At 45.4% G+C, this 26846-nt stretch overlaps 1 protein-coding gene across 5 annotated transcripts; it reads left to right on the top strand.

The window, feature by feature from the left end:
* Nucleotides 1-1126: 1126 nt before the first annotated feature.
* On the top strand, nt 1127-26846 carry LMAN2L (lectin, mannose binding 2 like). Of its 5 annotated transcripts, XM_081253487.1 has the most exons (10): nt 1405-2389; nt 2547-2665; nt 3150-3230; nt 4954-4997; nt 5708-5825; nt 6639-6721; nt 21253-21414; nt 21663-21777; nt 24947-25066; nt 25394-26846. In XM_081253487.1, the coding sequence occupies exons 3-10, from the start codon at nt 3188-3190 to the stop codon at nt 25534-25536; spliced, it is 828 nt and encodes a 275-aa protein (XP_081109613.1). In that variant the 5' UTR covers nt 1405-2389; nt 2547-2665; nt 3150-3187; the 3' UTR covers nt 25537-26846. The 5 variants fall into 5 exon arrangements, with proteins under 5 accessions (XP_081109616.1, XP_081109612.1, XP_081109613.1 ...); XM_081253490.1 differs by lacking the exons at nt 1405-2389; nt 3150-3230; nt 4954-4997 and adding an exon at nt 1127-1331; XM_081253488.1 differs by lacking the exons at nt 3150-3230; nt 4954-4997 and having other exon boundaries at nt 1439-2389; nt 25394-26594.

Genomic DNA, 26846 nt, shown 5'->3' with positions numbered 1-26846 from the left:
GTGCTTACTACATGGCAGACACTACTCTAAGGAGTAAGAGCTTAACCCGTATGGACTTAATTAACCCTGACACTCAGGAAAGTGCATGGGTAGATGGTTTAGATCACTTGGATGGCCATGTGGATAATGGTGGCCAGAACAACAGTTGGGACACTTGTTGTGGTTCAGGGGAAAGACAAAGGGAGGGATGGAAAGGATGTGATGGCTTTGAGAAATAATGAGAGATAAAACCATCAAGACATGATTATTTACTGTTTCGGTGGTGGAATTGCTGAGAAAGAGAATGGAAGCTGGGATGAATCTCACTTTTTTGGCTTCGGGGCCCGGATGTATTATTGCACCAACGGGTAAAGGATTGAGTACTCTGTTCCATTTCTCAGAGGACTCGCTGAAGTCGCCCAGTGCCTCCTACTCCCTCACGAGTAATTTAGAAGTTAGTTTAATTTCCAAACATTTGGAGATCTCTCAGAAATCTTTCTGTTATTCATTTCTAGTCTAATACTGTAATGATAGGAGAACATCCTTTATGTGCTTCCAATTCTTTTAAATTTGTGCAGGTTTGGGTTTTTTTGGTTCAGATTATCTTGGGAAATTTTTCTTTTGCAACCGAAGAAAATGTGTCTTCTGCTGTTGTTGGCTGGAATTTCTATAAATGTCATCAGGTCAAGTTGTTTGATAGTGCTCTTCAAGTCTTTTATAAATTTGATAATTTTCCTGGTAATTTTCCGACTACTTGAGTTGTGAAGTTGTCTATTTCTCCCTTCAGTTCTGTAGATCAGTTGATAGATCCGCACGGTCAGGAGAGTACTATGGCAGAGAGGCTAGAACGTTTGCGTGGAACTGGAAGAAACATTGTATCTCTTTAAATTTACTCTAGAATGTATAGACAAATGGAAATCACTACGTATCTCAGCAGTCCTAGTGGCACTCAGGACTAATGCAAATAAGGGAATCGAGGCATTCGGCCGCGCCCCTTTCCTGAGTTGGCAAGGCAAACTGGTACTCAAGCCAGCCAATCGGTGAAATGCTCACCTGTGGGGGCGGGGACTCGACGAGAGCCAATAGGACGTGAAGCAGGTGGTTCCATGGGCCAATGGCTTGGACGACGGGGCGGGCTTTCGATGAAGGGAAGGCAGTGGGAAAGATGGCGGCGGCCCTGGAACCCTCTGGGTGGTGGCAGCGGTGGCGGCGGCGTTTGTCGGCTCGGGATGGGTCCAGGATGTTGCTCCTTCTCCTTTTGTTGGGGTCTGGGCAGGGGCCACGGCAAGTCAGGGCGGGTCAAACGTTCGAGTACTTGAAACGGGAGCACTCGCTGTCGAAGCCCTACCAGGGTGAGGCGCCGGGGGCGAGGTGGTCGTGCATGGGGAGAGCTTCCGGACCTGAGCTTGTCCGTACAGGCGGGGGCGGTGAAGGGCTTCATGGCCCCGAGGATGCTGCCGGCTGTGGGTGGGGGCACCGGGGGCTCTCGCTGTGTTTGGGAGCCACGGGTACGAAGGGCAGGGGCCCGTTTACCCTCCCTCCCACCCCGGAGTTAGCGCTGGAAGTTTCCAGCAGGTCGAAGCCGCGCTCTCGGATGCCACTAGCGCCGGGCCTGGAGGAAGGGGAGCTTAGAGTTGGACAGGAGGAATGTGGGAAGGGGAGAGAACTGCGACCGATGGGAGTGATTGAGGGCCACTAGCAATGAGCCGGGCTCCGGATGGAGCCGTGGGTGTGCTAGAAATAAAGCAGGCGGCAGAAGTAGGGTAGAACTCGGCCGGACTGAGAAGATAAAATTCTGTTGTCAGTTAAGACACGTGTTCTTCTCCAGTCCAGGAGTCCTATTGATGAAAGAGGCTGGTTAGCTTTGCTCTGTTTAGTGTTCGTAGGCTGCTAGGCACAGCTCATCAACCAGAAAATTTACATGGTTAGCTACAAAGAAGACCAAATCAGTGTAGATGGCTTAATTAACACAAGCCTGTTTCCCCACTGGAGGATATGGGGACAGCAAACAAACAAAAACACAAAGTGCAAGAGTGTATACACTGCTGCTAAGGGTGATTATTTACTTAGCAGATGCATCCAGTGCCTTCTCGTTGCTAATACTGTGGGTTATACAGACACAAAGGTCTCTCTCTCAAGGGGCTGATAGTCTGAGGTAAGGAGAAAAGTAGCTTCACGCTTGGATTGTTCAAAGAAAGAATGTGATTAAGCCCCAGAGCCCCAAAGGGTCAAGCTCTTTTGGTATAACTGGGGAAATTTTTTTATTTCATGGTGCTAAAATTTACTCACCTACAAAATGGGGAAGAATGGATCTGAGCTGTGGCTACTGTGGCATGGATAAAGTGACAGCCCTGATGTGCTCTGGGGTCTTCACCTGAGGAAGTCTTTGTGAAAGGAAACTGTAGAGATGGTAAGGAGTCGAGATGTTAATGAGCGACAGAAGACGGGAGATCGAGTGACATGAAAGGGGAAAAAGCGGTGATGACTCCAGCTTTCGGAGGGTCCATGGTGGCTTTCCGAACGGGTTGGTGTTGAAGAGAATGAACTGATCTGCTTCCTCTCCTTAGGTGTAGGCACAAGCAGTTCCTCCCTGTGGAATCTGATGGGCAATGCTATGGTGATGACCCAGTATATCCGCCTTACCCCAGATATGCAAAGTAAACAGGGTGCCCTGTGGAACCGGGTGGTAAGAATCTTTCTCCCTCCTGTGAGGCTGACCCAGAAAGTACTAAAAAGTTCACCGGTGGCATACTGACTTAATTTCACTGTCTATCCCAGTATTCTGTCTTCCGTGGATTTCAAGGATTTTCATTTCAGAGATGATCATGACCTTCATAATGAAATCAGATATTTAGGGAGATGCTCTGTTGCCCTAAGTATATTAAATAATCAATTTTGATTCTATTTTGTGAAAATAGAAAAGTAGCGGTCTTTAATTCCTGATTGACCTGAGAGTGTTATTTTGCAGGTGAATAAGTTAACTCATGTTTAATTCCTTTGCTTTATGAAATTAGAAGACTGCCCTTTTAAATTTCTCAAGCTTCATCCCAGTAACACCACCCCCTACCCCTTGTTATTTCCCTTTGAATCGAATTTTAAATTTTATTTTCGTGTAAAAGCCACTTTGAGCCCTTGATCATTTTATTTGTCCTTCTCTGGGCCCTTTCTAGCTACATTGTCTTCCTTGAGGTATGGCGGCAAGAAGTGAATGCAATATTCCTGGTGTGTCTGCACTGTGATTTTGTACAAGTGTAAGATGATGCTTTCTTTTCGGCTTCCAGGGCTCTTTCTCAATCTTTTATGACCACTCTTAGGAGTGACCTTGGCATCCTTTAACACTTTCTCATGGGTTCGCAGAAGCTAAGAACTTACTTGTACATGGTTTTTATCATTAGTTGTAGACAAGTGAATCTCAGAAAAGGAAATGATTTATTTCCCCTGTTCATTTTGTGCGGCAGAGAATTCTAAAGGAGCAGCGGGATGGGAAGTTTCTACGTGGAGCTATTTGCACAAGCTGGCCCCTTGTCCCAGATTACAGTGCTGAACTCGGTCTTGGACAGAATGCAGGGCAGTGTGTTCTGGTAGAAGAGGTGAAGGGCTGGCAGTTGAAAGACTTGGGTTCTCAATCTAGCTGTGTCACAGACCCACTGTGAGCCCTGGCAGTTATTTATCCTCTCTCAGTTTGCAGTTTCTCCAACTGTTAAATGAGCTTCATAATATCTGTTCTACTTGCCCACCAGGGTTATTTTGAGAATAAAATAAGGCAATAGACATGAAAAATCTTGGGAAAGTTAAAATGGTTATAGAAATGTGCTGTTGTTTGTTACACCTCTGTTACAAGGTTCACTGATACAGGTCTATGGATTATAAATGATTGTGTCCAAGACTTTGCTGCTGTCTTTCTAGCTGTCTCTACGTAACCCTTTTATGTAGCAGTGATTCTAGTGTAGGATCTAGTTATCTTGCTCTTTTTCAGATTCTCTGATACCTGTATTTTTTGTTATTTGACTCTCAGAATGAGCTTTGGCATTGTTTCTGAGTTATTTGAATAGGATGGATTTGTTTGAGCAGTTCTCAAATTTGGCTGTCCATTGGAGTTGGTGGCTGGGTCCCACCCCCAGAGATTCTGAAATAATTGGAATGGGGTGCAGCTTAGATACTGGGATTTTTAAAAGCTCCCTAGGTGAATCTAATCTGCAGCAAAGTTTGAGACCCACTGTTAGACATAGCCCTGAGCAAAACTGTATAGCATTGCACTACCCAAGGCTGTATAGCATTGCGCTACACAAGGCCAAGGATAAATGGCAGACACCTCTTGGCTCAGTGTGAACTTCTCTGGCCCTGCCCTTTTCCCAGAGGCATCATACCTACCCATTGGCTATGGGGCAGCTTCCTGCCACTGAATTTCACTCTTGCTATGAAATCTAAATGAAATAGCAGAAAGATGAGAACCCCGAATGACAACACAGGGATTGGGCTCATCAGAGGAGGGAAAGCTATTGGAGATTTCAGGGTTGTTTGGTGAACTCAGAAGTATCCATACCCCTTTTATTTTTGACTACGTACTCCGAATACTAACACTTTTGGAAGATTTCCCAGAAATTAAAAATGAAAACAAAATAATCTAGCAATATGTTGCTCAAGAGCCAGGACAATCTTTTCTTTTTTTGGCCACGCCACGAGGCTTGTGGGATCTTAGTTCCCTGACCAGGGATTGAACCCGGGCCCTTGGCAGCAAAAGTGCGGAGTCCTAACCACTGGACCGCCAGGGAATTCTCCAGAACAATCTGTTTGGAGGGCCTTTGGCTGGACCCCACTGGTCTATCTGCTCTTCCTTCCCTTCCTTCTTCACGGTGAACTTTAGCCAGGAGCCTCTGTAAATCAAATACCCACTCTGGTTTGAAAGTCGGTTAAAAGTGTTCAACTATTTAGAACACTTAACCATCCACTTACCTCCTTCTCCATTTTTCCAAGGTTTTGATACACAGTTCAAAAGAAGAAAAACAAGAGTCTGTTTGGTAACCACCTCCTTAAATGTTTTTCCACCAGAGGCTGTCCCTGTGCTGGGGATGGTGGTGTTCTCCTTTGGTGCATTTGTGCTCCTTGGCCGTGGGCCTGAGGTTGGTGGGGGCATAGCTTACCCCTTCTCAAGGGAACTCTGGGGTGCCCCTCAGCTTGGCATAGGGCCAAGTCTAGCCAATTAGAGTTGTTTATAGCATCTGCTAATTATTCCTGGAGACCTTTGCAGAATGACTTAGCTTATCTTTTTCTTTTGTAATGAATGGGGCTTTGACCCTTCTTGAAATCCAAGCTTTTTAGAGTCTTTCTGTCAGAGGGGTGATCTTAAGTTGCCGATGAGTGTGTTAATTAATCAGCCACCTCTGCTCTGTAGGTTGAGATCCTTTGCTGGGTGGATGTAGGATCACAGTGCTCTAACACGAAGTTCTCTTGTCTTTTCCAACTTTGGAGTGCTATCCTGTTTCTGTTGAGAGATGGTGAAGATAATGGGGAGGTTTATTCACTTTTCATATTAAATATCATATACAGTTGAATGGCTCAGTCTGTTCAATTTTACCACCCAAACACTTAGCAAGTCTTAGATCTCGGTTTTACCCCTTAGCCCCACGTCACCTGCGTTTGTGTTTTCCGAGTCTGTAGACTGTGGATGAGGGCCTGAGGGCTTCGCGTTTCATGTTCCTCATTGATTCTAGGGTCTTTTTCACTTTAGCCATGTTTCCTGAGAGACTGGGAGTTGCAGGTGCACTTCAAAATCCACGGACAAGGGAAGAAGAACCTGCACGGGGACGGCTTGGCGATCTGGTACACGAAGGATCGGATGCAGCCAGGTACTGGGACCCTGGGTTGCTCTTGTGGGGTGTGTGACAGGCCTGCTTTTTTGTGTGCCCTCTTTTTGAGAAGGGTGCGTCTCCACAGTGCCAGCGGTTTTCCCTCTCCCTTGATGTCTGTAGAATAAAGACTGGCCTGTCTAGTCTCTAGAATGGGGTCTGAGTCCTAAAAGCAGCTGAACTTGACTCATCCCGCGGTGATTTCTTGCTAATTGGTAACTTCCGCTTTCCCTTTGAAACCTCCCGGCCCGTTGGCCGGAGGAAGGCACTGCCTGTCCCGAACGCTGACATTGGGCACGCTGGTTTCTTCTGGGCATGCATAGTGACCGATCTCAGAACTCCTGAGTCAGGAGAAAGGAGAAGAGTTATCTATTTTTCCTCGTTGTGCGGGAGCCATTGCTCCAAGTTATGGCAAAACTCGGCCTGATTTGACCTGATCTCTTCTGCAACAAGAAGTGGAAACTTGGGAATCCAGTTCTCTCAGGGGTGTAGTCGTCACCAAGTGTTTGTGAAGCAGAATTCTTTAGGGGCGCCTTAGCAACCAGTATGGATCAGGGAGCAACTGGGATGCTAAACAGGGTGGTGCTGGCCTTCTCTCTTTCCCCGCCTTTAATGACAAACAACTGCAGGTGCTTACTGGGTGCTTGTTACAGGCCGTGCCCTTCACTGGGTGCTTTTACAGCTGTTTCCTCATCTTAAGGAGAGGCTGGGGAGTCTTTTGAATTTCACTTTTTCCTCTATCATAGTGATGTATTATTCCTTTATCAACTCTTGGCTTTATTTCACTGTTCATCATCTGTTCTCTCTCTCTAGGGCCTGTGTTTGGAAACATGGACAAATTTGTGGGGCTGGGAGTATTTGTAGACACGTATCCCAATGAGGAGAAGCAGCAAGAGGTAATGGCAAGTGTCAGAGCTTAGGTCAGCTGCCCTGACGTCACAGCCCTTTGCCTTAGGAATGTCGTTCAAGAGGAAACGGGAAAGAGAGTGAGGGGTTCGGTTCTATTTTCTTCACCTGCTGAACTTCAAGAGTTAACATCTCTGTCAGGGTTTTTTCTAGATAGAACTGTTTATGGTGCACAGTCTTGGGAATGGCTCTCGCGAATGGGGGCTTCTTCTTTAGTGTTAACAGTGCGCTCTCTTGTGCACGTTGGGAGCCCCTGGGCTTGAGCATGCGTGGCTGGTTGGTGCGCCTAGGCCAGCACAGAGCAAGCTGAGTTTATGTACCTCCACTCCCCTGACGTCCTGTATCACTGCTGAGCTCTCTTCTGCAGCTGCTCCCCCTTGCCAGCATCCTCTTCTTCCTCTTCTCAGAGGACTGCACAGCAAGTCTCCTCTCCTCTAGGAAAGGCTGTAAAAATAAATTGATGAAATCTCAGCATTTTGTTGAAACCCAGTATCTGGCTGTTGGCAGAAGCTTCTTTTTGTTAGCTGACCCTGAGTGTTCTTAAGTACTGTCTTACACTAGCAACAGGTCTGTGCTCGCTCTCTGCCTAATGGCCCTAAGAGCAGATGGTGGGAAGATGATTAGGACACGTTGTTGCTGGGTATCCTGTTGCTAAATAATATTTAGCAAGAAAGGCAGGATTAGGAATGGAGGCAGAACTTACTTTACTTTTTTCCCCAAAAGTTCCTTATGAAAAATTTCAAACTTACAAAAAAATTGGATGAACAGATCATTGTATATACAACACCCAGATTCAACAGTTTTTCACATTCCCCACAGAGTTCTGCTTAGAGGAAGTGGAAAGTGAGACCTGAGTTAGGAGAGGAACCTTTGTTGTGGGTCAGTTATAGACTTGCTTCTCCACGCTGCTTCTGGGCTCTTCTTCCGTCCATCAGACATCAAGCACTTTCAAGGTGCCAGGCCCTGGGAATTAGCGAGACCAGCACAGTCCTTGCACTTAGTAGCAGGGGTGCTGATGTAGTAGTGAGGGTGCTGATGGGGGTGCTCCAGGGGGGGCTATAGGAAGACCCAGCAGGAGCATTTAACCTGGGGTGGGACGGTGATGGTGGGGACAGTGGTTGGGAAAGACTTCTTCCAGGAAGTGACATGGACGTTGAAATCTGCAGAATTAGGAACCAGTGCAGAGGGAAAAGCCATGTGTTAAGGTGATAAAGTTAGAGAAGGGAAAGTGGATGTGAGGGGAAAAAGGGGGGTCAGGGAGAGAAGAGGGTAGAAAGAAAAACAGGGCCCTCAGTCTCGCCACGTTCCAGGGCCGCCATTCACATTGCATTCTTTGCTGCTAACACTCTTCCCTCTTGAGCAAGTTAACTGGCCTGTGAGATTGAGCAGTGTCTCCTTGGGGGGTTGGTGACTTGGCTGTTTAGACCGGCAGCAGAGCATCCTGAATGTAGGTGACTCGTCCTCACCGTGCACATTGTGGGGCAGGTTCTGAAGGGTGGTGTGTCTGTTGGGGAGTCTGGGTTTCTAAGTATTTTAAGGGGGTAAGTGCATTAAAGGATTTTAATGAGGGGAATGTCATGAGAAGGTTTGCAGTCCCGCTGAAGAAATAGTGGTGGTAGTTAGAAATACATCTGAATAAGAGGTGTGGGCTTCAGGGCTTGACTAGAGTTTTAAACGTGGCTCCCTGTTTCTCCCAGAAATAAATCGTTCAGGCTCTTTTAGCTTCCATGTCTCCATCAGATAGGAGTAATTCTGGTTGAGAGGGCAGGTCTGATGGGCCTGATTTTGTAAGGAGAGTAGATGTTAATCAAAAAAATTAGTTTCACGGCTTCCCTGGTGGCGCAGTGGTTGAGAGTCTGCCTGCTGATGCAGGGGACACGGGTTCGTGCCCCGGTTTGGGAGGATCCCACATGCCGCGGAGCGGCTGGGCCCGTGAGCCATGACCGCTGAGCCTGCGCGTCCGGAACCTGTGCTTCGCAACAGGAGAGGCCACAACGGTGAGAGGCCCGCGTACCGCAAAAAAAAAAAAAAAAAAAAAAAAAATTAGTTTCAGATGGTAAAAATCGGGACTTCTTTTCTGCCTTACTCCCAGCTGCAACTTGGAATTACCTGGAGAGCATTTAAAACTATTGATGTCCAGGCCCCGAGCTCAGAGAGCCTGATGCTGTTTGTCTTAGGTGCAATCTGGGTGTGGGCAACCTTACTTTTTCAAAGATGTCCAGGTGAGAGTCCCATGCATAACCAGGATGAAGAACCCCTGGATCAACGTCAGGTCATTGTTTCCTTATTATTTATTAAACAAATTTATTTATTAACACTAAATTTTTAAAAAATGAATAAAAGCGGTTTCTGTTTTTTAGTGGCTGTTATGTGCCGGGTACTTTACAGTTCTTACTTTGATCCTCATCAGGTCTCCTTATAGTCAGTATTATTTTTCCCACTTTACCAATGCATACACAGAAGACTGGAGCAGTGTCTTGTCTAAGGTGACAGCCACCTGATCCCACGGGCTGCACTTTTAATTACGGTGTTCTGCCACCTGCCATCCGTTTCTTCCTCATGCCAGGATGATTTCCTGGAGAACGGAGATGTTCCTTCTCGGAGTGATCTCCTCTGCAATTTCAGTTCTCAGAGCTTATGCTCAGTGCAGAGAGCGGAGAAAGTGTACTACTCCTCTCTACATCCCAACGACCTGGTACTGTCTTAGAGGGTGAGGTCAAAAATGTGTTTTGTTAGCGGCATGGTTTTCTTTAACATCGTACTTGAAGGTGCCAGGCATTGTTTTAAGTGCTTTTACATGCCTTACCTATTTATCCTAACAACCCCTTGGGGTAGATATTATTATTATCCCTACATTATGGGTAAGAAACTGAAGTACAGAAAGGTTAAAAAAAAAAACTCATCAGTGACACCCAGGTAGTGGGTTTGACTCCAGAGACTGCAGTCTCTTTATTTTGCTTTATTATCTTGAGCTCATAAGGAGAGGGTGACAAATATAGTACCTTTTGAAAATTTGGAAACGTCGTGTGTTGAAGATGTGCTGGACGAGGAGGACAAGGAGCAGGCAGGAGGGGCTGTGGAACAGTTCAGCAGATCCCTCAAGGCAGTGGTAAAATTGTCTCTCTGGTTTCTTGTTTCCTTGTCACCAGAGTGCCCTTGACATCGTTGCTCAGTTCACTGTCTGCCACATTTGTTTATGAGGAAATATTGGGAAAATACTAGCAACATTAATGCATCTGAGAAGGGGGTGAGGGAGTTTAGGATTTAAGTTGTGTTTAGGCTTGCCTCCCTGAAATCAGGACACGTTGTTCAAAATCACATAACCTCAGTTCCCCCATGAGCAATATAAGAATTGTTTAGGTAAGTCAAGAGCTTTAGTATTTGAAGAACAGGGTACCACCTGTGCCACAGTGAGATTGTCAGACCATAAATGACTGTTAAAATGATAGTTGAAGAAATAGAAAATCTGGATAGATTGAATTGGTAATTAAAAAGTGACTCACAAAGAAAAGCCCAGGCCCAGATGGCCTCACTGGTAAATTCTACCAAATATAAGGTAGAATTAATACCAATTCTCAAACCCATATGAAAAATCAAAGGAGCGGATGCTAACCAATTCATTCTTTTTTTTTTTTTTTTTTGCGGTACGGGGGCCTCTCACTGTTGTGGCCTCTCCCGTTGCGGGGCACAGGCTCCGGTCGCGCAGGCTCAGTGGCCACGGCTCACAGGCCCAGCCGCTCCACGGCATGTGGGATCTTCCCGGACCGGGGCACAAACCCGCGTCCCCTGCATCGGCAGGCGGACTGTCAACCACTGCGCCACCAGGGAAGCCTCCAATTCATTCTTTGAGGCCAGTATTATCCTGATACCAAAGCCGGATAAGGACATCACAAGAAATGGAAAGTACAGACCAATACCTCTTGTGAGTATAGATGTAAAAGTCATCAACAAAACACTAGTAAACCAAATCTAGCAACATATAAAAAGGAGGATACACCATGTATAAATACACTATGTTTATGCTAGGAATTCACAATTGGTTTAATATCTGAGCATTAATATGATAGACTATATTAATAGAATAAAGGACAAAAACCATATAATCATATAAATAGATATAGAAAAAGTATTTGACAAAATTAAATACCTTTTTATGATAATAAAAATACTCAACAAATTAGTGATAGAAGGGAGCTTAACCTGATAAAGGGCATTTATGAAAACCCTACAGCTGACATCATACTTAATTGTGAAAGACTGAATCCTTTCCTGCTAAGATCAGGAATAAGGCAAGACTATATCTGCTCTTGCCTCTTCTTTTTTTTTTTTTACAATTTTTTTTTTTTTTTTTTTTTTTTGCAGTACGCAGGCCTCTCACTGTTGTGGCCTCTTCCATTGCGGAGCACAGGCTCCGGATGCGCAGGCTCAGCAGCCATGGCTCACGGGCCCAGCTGCTCCGCGGCATGTGGGATCTTCCCGGACCGGGGCACGAACCCGTGTCCCCTGCATCGGCAGGCGGACTCTCAACCACTGCGCCACCAGGGAAGCCCTGCTCTTGCCTCTTCTATTCAACATTGTACTGGAGGTTCTAGTCAGGGCAGCTAGTCCAGATTGGGAAGGAAGAAGTAACAATTTCTCTTTGTAGATGATGTGATCTTATCTATAGAAAATCCTAATGAATTCACAAAAAGCTATTAGAACTAATGAATTCAGCAAGGTTACGGGATATAAGATCAGCATACAGAAATCTATTGTGTGTTATATGCTTGCATTGAACAATCAGAAAATGAAAGTAAGAAAACAATTCCATTAACTATCATCAAAAAGAGTAAAGTACTTAGAAATAAATTTAACTGAAAAACTTATACTCTGTTGAAAGAAACTGAAAAAGAGCTAAGTCAATGGAAAGACATCCCATGTCATGGATTGGAAAATTTTATATCATTAAGATGGTGATAGGGCTTCCCTGGTGGCACAGTGGTTGAAAGTCCGCCTGCCGATGCAGGGGACACGGGTTCGTGCCCCGGTCTGGGAGGATCCCACATGCCGCGGAGCGGCTGGGCCCGTGAGCCATGGCCGCTGAGCCTTTGTGTCCGGAGTCTGTGCTCCGCAACGGGAGAGGCCACAACAGTGAGAGGCCCGTGCACCGCGAAAAAAAAAAAAAAAAAAAAAAAAAAAAAAAAAGATGGTGATACACTCCCCACATTGATCTACAGATTTGAGGGAATCCCTGTCTTTCAAATGCCTAGCTGGCTTCTTTGCAGAAATTGACAAGCTGATTCTACCATCAGTATTGAAATTCAAGAGAACCAGAATAGCCTCCTCTTGATTAAAGAGTAGCAAAGTTGGAGGACTCACACTTCCTGTATTTAAAACTTACTATAAAGCTACAGTGATAAAGACAGTGTGGTACTGGCATAAGGATAGACATATAGGTCAATGGAATAGAATTGAAAATCCACACATAAATCCTCACAATTATGAACAAGTGATTTTTGATAAAGGTGCCAAGTCAATTCAATAAGGAAAGAATCATCTTTTCACCAGATGATGCTGAGACAACTGGATATCCATAGGCAGCATAATGAAGTGTTTCTCTACCTCACACCATACATAAATGTTAACCCAAAGTGGATCAAAAACTAAATGTGGGCTTCCCTGGTGGCGCAGTGGTTGAGAGTCCGCCTGCCGATGCAGGGGACACGGGTTCGTGCCCCAGTCTGGGAAGATCCCACGTGCCGCGGAGCGGCTGGGCCCATGAGCCATGGCCGCTGAGCCTGCGCGTCCGGAGCCTGTGCTCCGCAACGGGAGAGGCCACAACAGCGAGAGGCCCGGGTACCGCAAAAAAAAAAACAAAAACGTGAATCACCAAAATTAAAAAGTTTTGTACTTTGAAGGACACTATCAAGAAAGTGAAAAGACAACCCATGGAATAGGAGAAAATAAATGTGAATTGTATATCTGATAAGGGACTTGTAATAGTTCTTTATATATTCTAGGTACAACTCAGTAATTAAAAAGACGGCCCAAGTGAAAAATGGCCAAAGGATCTGAATAGATCTTCCCAAAGAAGATATATAAATGGCCAATAAACACATGAAAAGATGCTCAATGTCATTAGCTATTAGGGGCATACAAATCAAAACCACAGTGAGAAAAAAAAGACCACAATGAGATGCCACTTTATATCCACTTGTCTGGCTAAAATAAAAAAAAACAAATGATAACAAGTTTGGTAAAGATGTGGAGTAATTGGACCTTCATACATTGCTGGTGGGGATGGAAAATGGTACAGTTGTTTTGGAAAACTATTCCATAGTTCTTCAAATGGTTAAATGTAGAGTTTATATGATCCAGCAGTTCCACTCCTAGGTATATACACCCAAGAGAAATAAAAACATGTCTACACAAAAAGTTACATGAATGTTCATAGCAGCAAAATAGCCAAAAATGGATCCAACTCAAATGTCCATCAGCTGATGAATGGATAAACAAAATATATCTATACAATGGGATATCATTCAACATTAAAAGGAAATGAAGCATTGATACATGCTTCAATGTGGATGACCTTTGGAAAGATGCTAAGCAAAAGAAGCAAGTCACAAAAGACCACATATTGTATAATCCCATATATAAAAAACGTTCAGAATAGGCAGATGTATAGAGACAAAGTAGGTGAGTGGTTGCCAGGGTTGGGGGCTGGGGTGGGGAGAGTGCACAGGGTTTCTTCTGGGGGTGATGGAAGTGTTCTACAGTTCATTGTGGTTATCATAATCTTACCTGTGAACATACTAAAACCCATGGAATTGTAGATATTTTTTAAATTTTATTTATTTATTTATGTCTGTGTTGGGTCTTCATTTCTGTGCAGGAGCTTTCTCTAGTTGCGGCAAGCGGGGGCCACTCTTCATCGCAGTGCGCGGGCCTCTCACTATCGCGGCCTCTCGTTGCAGAGCACAGGCTCCGGACGCGCAGGCTCAGCGGCCATGGCTCACGGGCCCAGCCACTCCGCGGCGTGTGGGATCCTCCCAGACCGGGGCTCAAACCCGTGTCCCCTGTATTGGCAGGCAGACTGTCAACCACTGCGCCACCAGGGAAGCCCCCGAATTATAGATTTTAAATGGGTGAATTGTGTGGTATGTGAGTTACATGTTGGCATTGCTAACTTTTTACGATGTTGATTAGAACACAACCTGATCATCTTTTCTTGGCACCAGGAAGTCATCAGCTGATGGTCATCTGTTTCTCAGGAGAACCCAGATGTTGTTGAAAAGTTGCAGAGAACTCAGTAGCAGTCTTGAAGTAGGAATGTCTTCTCTCAGTTGAAATCAGAGTATGGTGGCAAGGGGCCTTCCTGGAATGAGAGCCCAGAAGTGCAGCCCTTTGCAGCCTTGGCCCTCATTATTCCCAGTGGGACCTTCGGGCCCCACCCCTGGAGGCAGAAACAGCTGGTTGGAAAGCGATGTGAGCAGCTCACTGCTCTTCTCAGATCAGGCCAGCTTGGAAGTCTAGTTTGAGGTGCTTCCCGTATTTTTTTAATGTGATGATTGTTTTTCCTCTTTTGAAACTGGAAGAAAGTTAACAATAATACGCCATTCCACTTGAAAAGCACATTCCCTCAAGTCTTTATGTTGATGAAGACACTAATCCCTTTTGGTCTCTTTATTGTTGGTGGACAGAGTTTTTACAGTATTAAAGGAACTCCATAACTTCTTAAATTCTCTTGTTATACTACTTCGATGTGACTTAGGTTTTGTTTTGTTTTTTTCTCAGTCCTTGGTGAGGCAGTGTTTTCTAAGAGACACTCCTTTGGAAACTAGGTCCAGCAAGCTCTCAGATGTGATTAGGTAGTGAGGCTGAGCTTCATTGGTGAGAGCTAGTTTTCAGGGGAAGTAGAAATGTACGGCTTTCTGGTAGGTTTGAATACAGTAGTATTTTATATACAGTGTCAGGAGATTCATGGTTTCCCCACAGTAGAACTATAGACAGGATCTCCTATTCCATGGAGTTAACAAGAAGTATTCACATACTACCATAATGGTGGTTAGCAGTGAGATTAAGGTATTGCCTCTTAGGCTGTGTTCTGCATCTTGGCCCTTGTAATCTGGGTAGGTGGGTTATGAACTTCAGTGTTTGGGGCATACCTCGAGTTTAAGGTTTCCTGATTTTACAGTACTCTATTGAAGTCCCCACATTACATGGTTTGGGTTTGTTCTAGTTGGGGATCACAACTAAGATAAATGGGATTAAAATCATTCTGTGAGTTTAAGAGTTCATGATAATTAATGTTCAAGTATGTGAAGCACTTCCAGGCAGTCAGCTGGCCCGGAGGCTGCACTATTCCGTATCCTCCAGTTGAGGAGCTTTGACACTTGGAGACAGAGTCACAGCTAGTCTAGGTTAGTAGGAGTTTGGGGGCTTATGGAGCAGGGGCCTTCTCATGCTGCTTAATCTCACTGATGTTACCCATTCTAAGTAGAATGGGTATTGCTCAGTGAATCAGTCATCTCTATCCAGATTCCTGCACAAAGGGTTAGTTGGATGAAGAGTACTGTAGGACCAGTGACTTAGAAAGTTTTGGAAGTCTGAAAAGGATCTGTCTGGGAAGTGGCAGTGAGTGTGTTCTTTTGGTGAGCCAAGGGGCCGGTCACACGGAGGTGTGAAGGGAGGTGCTGTAGAAGAGGCATTTGTTTTGTTAATTCTTATTTTTATGTAAAAGCTCGTTACAGAAAAATCAGAAAAGACTAAAACAAAAACAGAACTATACACGCCTTTTTAAAAATGAAAACATTGCATCATATTTAACATACTGTTTTTTTTAAACCTTTTTAATTTTGAAATTTTTTAGACATAGAAAAATTGAAAGTGTGGTAAATACTAGATTCAGATTAATCATTAAAATTTTTTTAATTTTGATACAATTTCAGACTTACAGATAACTTACAGTAATGCAACAAAGAATTCCAGAATGCTCTTCACCCAGATTTCCCAAAACGTTAATGTTTTAGTACATTGGCTTTGTCCTTTTCTTTTACTTGTATATGTGTATGTTTGTCTGTCCCTGTGCTCATGGCGTGTGTGTGTGTGTGTGTGTGTGTGTGTCTGACCTCATGCATATGTGTATATTTTTTCTGAACTACTTAAGAGTAAATTGCCTTCATCATGTTTACTTAATCCTAAATTCTTCACTTGTTTTCCCTAAACACAGTGATAAAAATCAGGAACTTAACACTGATAACGATATTATTATCTAATCTATTGACCTTATTCGATTTCACCAGTTGTCCCCACTGTGTCTTTTATAGCAAAAGAAAACCCCAGATCCTGTGTTGCATTCAGTTGTCATATCTCTCCTTTCCTTTAGTTTGGAGCCATTTTCCAGTATTTCTTTGTGTTTCAGGGTATATTAGAGACCTAGGTATTTTGTTTGTTTGTTTGCTGGTTTTGGTTGTATCTAAGTATATACCAACCATTGTTCGATACTGATTGATCTTTAGAGCAGTGTGGCGTAGTGATTGAGCCAGGGCTCTAAGGCCAGACTACCTGATTTCAAACCCTGGTTTCACTACTTAATACCTCCATTATCTTAAACAAGTTTTCTTAACTGTGAAATGCAGATACCGGTACTACCTCTTAGGGTTGTGAGAATTAAATTTATTTATTTATTTGTTTTTGGCTGTGTTGGGTCTTCGTTTCCGTGCAAGGACTTTCTCTAGTTGCGGTGAGTGGGGGCCACTCTTCATCGCGGTGTGCGGGCCTTTCACTGTCGTGGCCTCTTGTTGCGGAGCACAAGCTCCAGACGTGCAGGCTCAGTAGTTGTGGCTCACGGGCCTAGTTGCTCCACGGCATGTGGGATCTTCCCAGACCAGGACTCGAACCCATGTCCCCTGCATTGGCAGGCAGATTCTCAACCACTGCACCACCAGGGAAGCCCAGGGTTGTGAGAATTAAATGAACGCATATGTGTACATTACTGAGTACAGTGGCTGGCACAGAGTAAGCTCTCAAAAAACGCTAGCTATTCGTATTCACACCACTAGGTGACATTCCCAGGGACATTTTACCGACATCTTGGCAGTAGCTGGTGTGGCTCTGTGCTCTCCCTCTCCCCTCCCACCCTCCTTTTTTTCACATCTAGGTTCCAGGGAGCAAACTTGGCCAGCTTCCTCAACTGCACTGGGGTTTAGGTTGGTAAACCTGCTTTAAGAGAGTGGCTCCTAGATGCTGGTTCATAGACTCATATTGGTTGGTTACAGAGTTTCACTGGTTTAAGAATAGAAACAGTGAAGTGACTTTTCATAAATGAGAAATGTTTTATTAATTATTTATTTATTATAAAATTATATAGTTCTTTCTTTTTTTGGTTTAAAATGTTCTTTTAAAAAATGATGTTTATTATAGATGGTTGTCCTGTCATTCATTATTATATTTTAATATATTTAGTAGGCAAAAAAAAAAAGCAAGAAAAGGCAAACCTATTAATCCCAAAAATATGCTTAGAGATTTTAGTGGTCCATGACAGCCAATGGTCTGGGAATTACTGCTCTAAAAGATATGTTTGGCTTTGTGTTTATACATGAACACCTGTGAACAATATATCTAAAAATTCATTAATTTAGTCATTGGTTGAATGAACATTTATTGACTCCCTTCTGAATACCAGACACTGTACTAAATGCTTTACATATTTCATTTCATCTTCGTAATTAACCCTGTGAGCTGTGTATTATTCTCCCTGCTTACAGTGAGGAAATAGAATCTCAGAGAGATTACACAGGTGTGAGTGGTGTAACTGCATTTAGAACCCAGGTCTCCCTGATTACAGAGGGCCATGTGTGCTCTTTTTTACACCTAGTGGTTTGCAGCCTGTGTGCTTTGCACCTGTGGAATTTCAGCATAGGATCCACACAACCACAAGTTCATGAGTCTCTTTTCAATCAAGTTACACTGAAGGTGCAATACCGTGTGGAGGGCCTTGTAATACAAAAAGTTGAAGACATCTCCCCACCTTTCTGACATCAACCATTTGGACAATAGGTAGGAGTTCCTAATTTTTGATGACTCTTAAATTAGGAATGAAACTACCACCTTTGCCGGAGTCAGGGTGATTCTTCTGCCTTTGGTTCTGGCTATATATAGGCTGCTTTCCAAGGAAACAAAATGAGCTGCTCTGTCAAATGAGTGGGTACCCAAGGAACCCTTCAAGAACTCCTAGACGTTAAGATGGCATAGACGTTAAGATGGCATTTAAGACATTTAAAGACATCGTTAATGTGAGGTGGAAGGTGGAAGGCCAAGTCAGGAGTTGCTGAAGTAGACAGATTCCAGCTCCAAAGCTGTGGGACTCTGTCTAAGGCAGTATTTCTTAACTTGGGCTGCACATCCCAGTCGTCTGTGGTGCCTCTTAAAAAATACATAGTCCCATGCCCCATTCTAGACCTACTGAGTGAGGCTCTTTGACTGCGGGACCCACGTGTGTGTGCAGTTGAAAAGCTCCCCCAGGTCATCCTGATGCCCAGCTTGCCTCTGGCTGATACTGGCTGATTGGCTGCTTCACCAGCCTTGGGAAGAGTAAGGTCCCCTTAGGTTAAGGATCGCTGTCCTAGGCACGCCCTTGAAAGTTACAACTTCAACTTCTTTTTTTTTTTTTACAACTTCAACTTCTGATCACAGGTCAGGTGCTGGGGTTGATAAATGAAGCAAGCCTTGGGATCATCAGAGCTCACGAGGGCATTTTCAATCCCTTCTTTCCCTAATTGTTCACTGAAGTTACGGGCTTTCTTGTCAGAAGCCCATCTCTGTAAACTGCTGATAACATACTCATGATTCTCTTTTCCTGAATGATAGTTGTAGAAGAGTAGTTTTCCAGTAGTTTAATCATCCACTGATTCATTTCATACCTTTCTGTAATCCTGTACATATGCCACCAGTGGCACAAGAGAAGAGCCGCTGCTCTGAGGCTCACCCCAGACCCTTGCTGTGGCCTGTGAGGGGCTGGTGTGAGCTGGCTCCCTCCTCAATTCACACCAGCCCCTTCTTCACTAGCTGGGTTGAAGACACCCCTGTCATCTCCTGGTCCTTGAATATGCTAACCTCATGCTTCCTGTGCCCTCGGATTTTTTGGTGGATTCCCTCTAACTACTTGGGTCTCAGCTCAGATGTTGTCTCCTCAGAGAAATGTTTCCTCATCAGTCTCTATTGTGTTACCTATTTTATTTTCATCATAGCATTTATCAGTCTCAAATGATTTTATTTACTTATTTATTGTTTGTCCCCTCCACTTTAATGTCAGCTCCATGAGAGCAGATGTCTGCCTATCTTGTTTGCCATTGAGCTCCCAGCATCTGGGACTGTGCCTGGCTCATAACAGGTGCTCACTAAAGTATTAGAGGGCAGGAACGCTTTGGGTTCTCCACCTTTGCCCACACTTCCTGTAGGGCAGGGCCGAGCTGAGCTTGTACGGGTATCTCTTATTGCTCGTAGCTTAGAACTGTAGCAGTTTTCTGGAGCAAAGCTCAACATGCTTGAACCTTGTGATTTTTCTTTCTAAGTCTGTCCTGCTGCAATGTTCCCACAGAGCTTTTTCTTGCCCACATGTTGTCGGTTAGAATAACTGTTTGGAAATATATGTCCATAAGGCTCAATTACAGGGTAAATGATCCCTTTGGATTAGAGTTAATTTGATAGCCTCTCAAGTGGTGGGATTTTTGTCTTCTGGGCAAGAGCTATATCCTGAGATCCTGGGCAGTAAAGGACATCTTGAATTTGGAAGAATTTAGCCCTCTTTATCACTCCTGTCCCTCCCCTTGCTAAAGAAATACTGTAGTCTGGGTACAGACCAACTCATGGCCTGACTTTTGGACTGTCAGAGACATAAGTGAGACCTGCTTGGAGAGTGTGATGCTGTGTGTTTTATAAAGTTACAGAGAGTTTCGGGACCCCATGTGGGTTAGAGGGGTCTTCCTAGTGGACCCCTTTGAGAATCTGACGATAGCAGCAGACCCTCTCCTTAGAAAATGTACAAACACCCATGCATATAGTTTTGCCTGTAATTTTGAGGGGTATGAGGACTTGCGAAATGCCTTCCATGGACCCTGAAATTCTGTTTGGGGATTTAGATGGTTTGCTCATCCACCACAGCTGGGTCATAGCTCTTCCATGGCTGTTTCTTTCTGACTTGGTCTCCTGTCTTCTGTGCCCTCTCTTGTTTTTATAATAACCTGCTGGACCCTCTCAGGCCCAGAAGAGACGATATTCTCCCGGAGTCCAGGTACTCAGTTCTTGACCCACCATGGCCATCCCATACTCCCTATGTGTCCATCCAACATTTGCTACTGTTTAGAATCCATGTGGCTATTGTCTCAGGAGTCACCAGTCTCCGATTCTGACTGCATCTTCACCTTGCATGTTGATTGTTTAGGACAATGAGGGACTCACCAAAGAAGTGGCATGTCTCATGTTTCCTGTCCTTTCATCCCCCTGCCTCTCTGCACTGCCTTAGCACTGGGCTTGTTCTGGAATGGTTAGCTCATTATTTCTAGGGAAGAATTTGCTCCACAAGTCTATTGGAGAGAGGGCCTCTGAAGTAGGTGAGAAAATGGGTGGCATGTGGGGCAACTTTCAGTGGGAGAACCTCGCCCTGAGTATTAGTGGGAGAAGTTATGTGTGGTGAAGCTTAAATGGGCTGGATGGTCTTTTGACTAAGAATAGTCATCTGTGGCTGGAGAACACCACCTTGCAGCCTGGCTCTGACACTGCCCTTTCTGCGTCCTGAGCCATTTAGCATCATATGCTTATAGAATTTTAGAATTTGAAAGGTGCTATCCTGAATGGAAAGATTTCCCTGATTGAACAGGTATTTTCGCAGTACCTCTGTGTGCAAAATACTTGCCCTGGGCGGGGAAGGGATGGAGCTAAGGTGGACACATGCAGAGAGGCATAATAAATGATTTTTCTCTTCAAGAAGTTTACATGGCCATTACACACACACACACACACACACACACACACACACACACACACACACACACACACACACACACACACACACACACACACACACACACACACACACACACACACACACACACACACACACACACACACACACACACACACACACACACACACACACACACACACACACACACACACACACACACACACACACACACACACACACACACACGTCTTGGGTAGACTATAAGTGCCAAGTGGCGATCTTTGGGAGGATTGCAGTCAGACTCCAGAGTGTCAGAGGGGCCATTTCAGACCCACCCCAAATGGGTGCAAGGAGGATTCCTGAAGGCAGGTAGAGAGGTCCGTCACTTCTGGGCCATGTCCCTCGAGTGACCATCTCAGCGTGGGTTCTTGGGGGCTGCTAGTGATGAGACACAGTGGTTGTCTGGTATGCTGTGAGGAGCTCAGCTTCATGTGCAGAATTCCTGATGCTGTTTGCACACGTGTTCCTAAGAGTACTTCCTCACCGTTCTCTGCTTTTCCTTCCCTGCTTTCCCAGCGGGTTTTCCCCTACATCTCAGCCATGGTGAACAATGGCTCCCTCAGCTATGATCACGAGCGGGACGGGCGGCCTACAGAGCTGGGGGGCTGTACGGCCATTGTCCGCAATCTCCATTATGACACCTTCCTTGTGATTCGCTATGTCAAGAGGCATTTGACGGTGAGTCCCTGTTCTGGAACTGTTGGCGATATGGGCTGTCTCGCTCCCGCTTCCGTGGCCTGGCCCTGATTTATCTCTTCTTTTTTTTTTTTTTGCTGTACGCGGGCCTCTCACTGTTGCGGGCCTAGCCGCTCCGCGGCATGTGGGATCTTCCCGGACTGGGGCACGAACCCGTGTCCCCTGCATCGGCAGGCGGACTCTCAACCACTGCACCACCAGGGAAGCCCCATCTCTTCTTTTTATTCTAGATAATGATGGACATCGATGGCAAGCATGAGTGGAGGGACTGCATAGAGGTGCCCGGTGTCCGTCTGCCCCGGGGCTACTACTTCGGCACCTCCTCCATCACTGGGGATCTCTCAGGTACTGCCATGTGCACTCCTTACTTGCCCTAACTGAGGTCACGTCTCGATAGGCAGCCTGGGTGAGGCTTCTCAGAGGGGAGAGCCAGCCAGGCAGAGCTCTGGCAAACAAGTGCCCTGTGAGCGCCTATCTCCCTGCATTCTCGTGTCCAGATCCCTTAAAAGCCCAGGTGGGGGGTTATCTAGCACAGTTGTCTTCAGGAGATGTTTGGTGCTAATGGAAAGCAGTGTTTGCCTCTACATCAAGCCAGCTCTTCCAGCCTGTGTTTTGAGTTCTGTGCTTTCCTATTTCTTGTGCCTCTTTTTATAGTCAGGTTCCTGTCCTTTCACCTAATGTGCTTAGTTCCCTTTCTCTTAACAAAGCTCTTCCTTGACTCTGCCCTCCCTCTTCCGACCCCCAGACTCTCCCTTGTGCTCAGACTTTTGAATGTGTTGTGTGTGCAGATGCTTGTGTTTCTAAGACATCCACCTCTGTAAATTTACCACCATGGTAAATGCTGCACTCAGGCCTGTGTCTCCGCCATGCTATTAGCACAAGTATTTTTGTAAAAGCTCCTAATGTTTCTTCGCTGTTCTGTGTGCTTGCTGTTTGTCCTCTCTTCAGCTTGTTTGACCAATTACTCTGAAACCCCTGCCTTCCTTGACTTATGTGGCGTTAGCAGTACCGGGCTTTTCTACTGTTCTCTCTCCTCTGGATTTTCTTCCTACTTGTTTCCGATTAGAAGCTTCTTTTATGTGCTTATTCTCTCCCTTGGCTTTAGCATCAATCATAACGTCTTTTCAGAAGAGGTAAAGCATTAAACTTTTGGTTCTTTTGATATAATGTATTATGAGTGAAGCTAGGATGAAGTAGAGCTTGCTTCTGGCAAGAAAGAAAGGCAAATCCCCATCTGAAATGGGCAGCGTCCACTCAGTTTCAGCCATTGTTGCCAATAGAAAATGTGGGCTCAGTGAGGCCATGTCTTCTAGTTTTTCAAGAGAAGCTGGAAATCTGGATTTTTTTAATGAAATCTGATTTTGTAAATCCTGGCAACTAATTTTTTTTAAAAAATCAACCTTATTGAGATATGGTTTCCACATAACAGAAGTATATAGCGTGAAGAGTTTTGACAAATACTTACATATATATAACCACCATCCCATTCAAGATACAGAATGTTTCCATCAGGGAAAAGTTCTCTTGTGCCCCTTTGCAGCATTCCTCCCTTACCTTGCCTCCAGGCAATCATTGATCTGCTTTTTGTCACTTACAAGAGATTAATTTTGGCAGCTAGTTCTAAATACTGTGCAGGTAGGCCAGAGCTGTGGGACATCTTACCTTGGCACAGGTAAGGGGAGGCACAGGCTGGAGATCTTTGCTATGGAATCTTGTTACGTGACTCAAGTTGAAAGAGGTATCCCTGTCCACAAGTTTCCTTTGAGCTTGCAGGCTTCTGGGACCTGCTCAGTTAACCTCCTGTTGTACTTGTCAGTGGGAAGTTGTTCCCAACTGTTGGAAATGGCCAAAGAGAATAATTTTTTGTTTATCCTAAGGAGTCCTTTGTTCTAAGTTCTTGGCGGTAATGCCTAGGTTAGTACGTCCATGTTCTCCGCCTGTAGGATACCCCTAAATACAAATTGCGTCTTTCTATTAAGGTCTTTCTTGTTAACATCTTAACTTGTTTTGCTGTGGATTATTGGAAACTGCTGAGAAAGGACACATCACAGCTGTCCCAGCCTTTGATGCCCCTACATTGTGAGGAGCATCACTGTGGCTCTTTATCCTGTCCCGTGGTTTAATCTCAGTCCTGGCAGAGAAAACATTTTTTCTAATTGAAGGTAAATCCAGTTTTTTTTACCTGGGGGTCTGCCAAAGATTCTAAGAGTCCAAGCAGCTGTAAATGCCATCCTAATAATAGAGATGGCAAGAAATCCAGTCTGCAATAACCAACCTAGTAGCAACGAGCACCCCTAGCACTCATATTTGTGGTCTCTTAATACGAATACCAATACTAAGAGGAACAAGAGCTTCTTGGGGATATGGCTATTGCCAGGTCTAAGGTAGGAAATACAGGCTGAAAACTTCCTAGAAAAGCAAGGAAGATAGCAAAAACTTCTGGGTTCGTGTAAAAGGACTTGGGAGCCAACTTCAGTAGGCTCCCACTGGATAAAGTTGGGTTGGGTTGAGCTTCAGTAAGAGATACAACTTCAGTGTATTGAGACACGTCAAGTATGTTTGACTGTCCGAATTTATAATGTTACTTTAAAAAAGGAGAGAAAAAATTGAGTCCCTAACTTCTTCATCCTTCTCTGGTAATTAATAGTGAGATTCAGGGTCACAGTTACTGCAGAGAATTAGGCACAGTCCAGAAGGGAAGTGTGTTCCAGGCCAATAGCCGTGCCCTGCTCATGGCCCATTAAACAGCTGCTGTGAGGCCCTCTCCTGTCTTGCTTATGTGTGTTGTCCATGTTAAAGGGAAGCTGTGGGGCTACTGTGTCTCCTTTCACTAGAAGGTTTTACGTGTGATTGGGGGTTAGTTCTTGTATCGTCTCTAAATTTTATTTTATTTTTATTTATTTTTAAAACATTGACTTTCCCTTTTTTATATATTTTATTTACTTATTTATTTATGGCTGCGTCGGGTCTTAGTTGTGGCTCGTGGGATCTTCATTGTGGCATGCGGGATCTTTCATTGTGGCACGTGGGCTTCTCTCTCTCTAGTTGTGGCGTGCGGGTTTTCTCTCTAGTTGTGCGCGGGCTCCAGGACGTGTGAGCTCTGCAGTTGTGGCGCCGCAGCTCCAGAGCGCGTGGGCTCTGTAGTCTGCAGCATGCCGGCTCTCTACTTGAGGCGCATGGGCTTAGTTGCCCCGAGGCATGTGGGATTGTAGTTCCCCGACCAGGGATCGAACTCGCGTCCCCTGCATTGGAAGGCGGATTCTTTACCACTGGACCACCGGGGAAGTCCCTCTCTAAATTTTAAAATTGTATAGGTAATGCATGCTTGTTGATAAAAACCATAAATACAGGATAATGTAGAATATTCCCTGTTCTTTGTCCTTACTTTTAGATGAGAAACAGAAGTTTCAGTTATTTTTTTTCAGGTCACTGTTTGTTAGCCGTGGATTAGAAGCTTGAACCAAGACACTCTTTTCAGGGTGGCTTGAGTAATCCTGGTTCTCTTTTTCTTTAGACAACCATGACGTCATTTCCCTGAAGTTGTTTGAGCTGACGGTGGAGAGAACCCCAGAAGAGGAGAAGCTGCATCGAGATGTGTTCCTGCCCTCAGTGGACAACATGAAACTGCCCGAGAGTGAGCACGGGGGATCCTGGGGAAAGGCCCCAGGGCCAGTGAGGAGGTTGAGGGCTGTGGGGGTCTGGGGTGACATGCAGTACAGCTGGCGGGGCTGCCTCTTTTCGGGGTTCTTCTCCGAAGCGCTTGGAGCACTTGCCCCTGCTTTCTCACTTGTCTCCGTGTTCCAGATGAGCAGACTGGGCTGTCTAGGTTTTAAATTGCGGCATCCAGAAAGGGAGAGTCTGCACTCTAGCTCCCAGAAGTGGGGACTCGATAGCTTGTTGGTTGGTCCTTCCCACCGGGCGGGCTCCCTCATTCTGACTTGCTTCTCTCTTGCTTCCTTAGTGACAGCCCCGCTGCCGCCCCTGAGTGGCCTAGCCCTCTTTCTCATCGTCTTTTTCTCTTTGGTGTTTTCCGTATTTGCCATTGTCATTGGGCTCATACTCTACAACAAATGGCAAGATCAGAGCCGAAAGCGCTTCTACTGAGCCTCCTGCGACCACGACCTCTGTGACTGTCACCCAGGAGTGTGGGAGGAGCAGGCACCGGCCTGAGCACATAGCCAGGCGGGTCAGGGACTCGGTTCTGTCACTGGAGCCTTGAGTGCAGGGACGCTGTGTTCCCATGGTCACCCGTGAGGACGTCTAACTCTGGATCAGGAAGCCCACCCCCCCGGGCCACGCTGCTGTGATGTGCCTTTCCCCGCAGTCCTGCCACTTGGGAGCGAAGAGGGATGGAGAGCACACAGGCTGTCATGATGCCAAAGCCACCGGAAAGAGTTTCACAGCCCAGGCTGCCTTGTTGTTGGGCTCAGAGGACCCTCGTGCTTCATTCTTAAATCTGCAAAGACTAGAAAACTGATAACTCCTCCTACCTTCCAGCCATCGATCCACTGGTGTTTGCTTTTTGTCTAAGCCTCTCTCCACCTGAGGAGCTTTCCTTGGAAATCTGGATGGAAACTTCTACCCTGCCTTGCCTTCCTCTCCCTCCATTCATTGTCCTCTGCAGGTGCACCCTGAGCTGGAAAAGACATCTGGCTGCCTCTCTCTTGGGGCCTGGGGCTGCAGAACAAACTTGAGTTTCACTGACCCTCATTAGGTGGCCGTAGGAGGGGGCATTCTGCTGGGGCTCACTGCTCTAGCCTGTGTTCTTGCGGGTGGATCTTGGTTCTGTTGGTGTGTTCATGACCCTCCCAATTAAGTCTCTTTAGGCCCTCAGCCAGGTTTGGCTGAAAGCTGGTGTGCAGGTCAAGAGAAGCTTGGGAGATGTCACGGATGCAGTGGGACTAACTGTGAAACTGACTACTCCACGTTTTGACACCAAAAGCAACATCTGTCACGTGATCTGAACACGTGGAGATGTTTCTGGACTCTCTGGAGCCTGCTTAGCTGCATGTTTTGTGTTCATCATAATTTTTGGAATCCTACTTAGAGTGTTCAAAACGTAAGGAAACTTTGTTCTTATAGCTTGAGCTTGGATACTCCCCAAAGAGGAAACCTGGCTTCTCTTTCTTAACGGAGAAGGAATGGTTGTTGTAAATCTGGAAGCAGTAGACCCCCGTCATCCGTGCCTGGAAGAGTTCATTGTCATTTGAGCAGCCGAGCCTGAGTGTCCTCTGTGGGTCAGCCCTGATTCCACTGCCTTACCTGATGAGGTGTCACGTGCTGCTCACCTGTCTGCCCTGTGATTCCATTGCTAACAGGCTGGAGGCTCCCTGGAGGGCTTGGACTCTGAGCTCTCCTAGCCCTGTGCTTCTGTATCCTGAGGGAAAGTCTTAACATGGCTGATGGACACCAAA

Source organism: Mesoplodon bidens, assembly GCF_964165515.1.
Source record: "Mesoplodon bidens genome assembly, chromosome: 14".
In the NCBI taxonomy this organism is placed as follows: Eukaryota; Metazoa; Chordata; class Mammalia; order Artiodactyla; family Ziphiidae; genus Mesoplodon; species Mesoplodon bidens.
The sequence above is the reverse complement of the archived record's forward strand: the minus strand, read 5'-3'. Positions and strand labels throughout refer to the sequence as shown.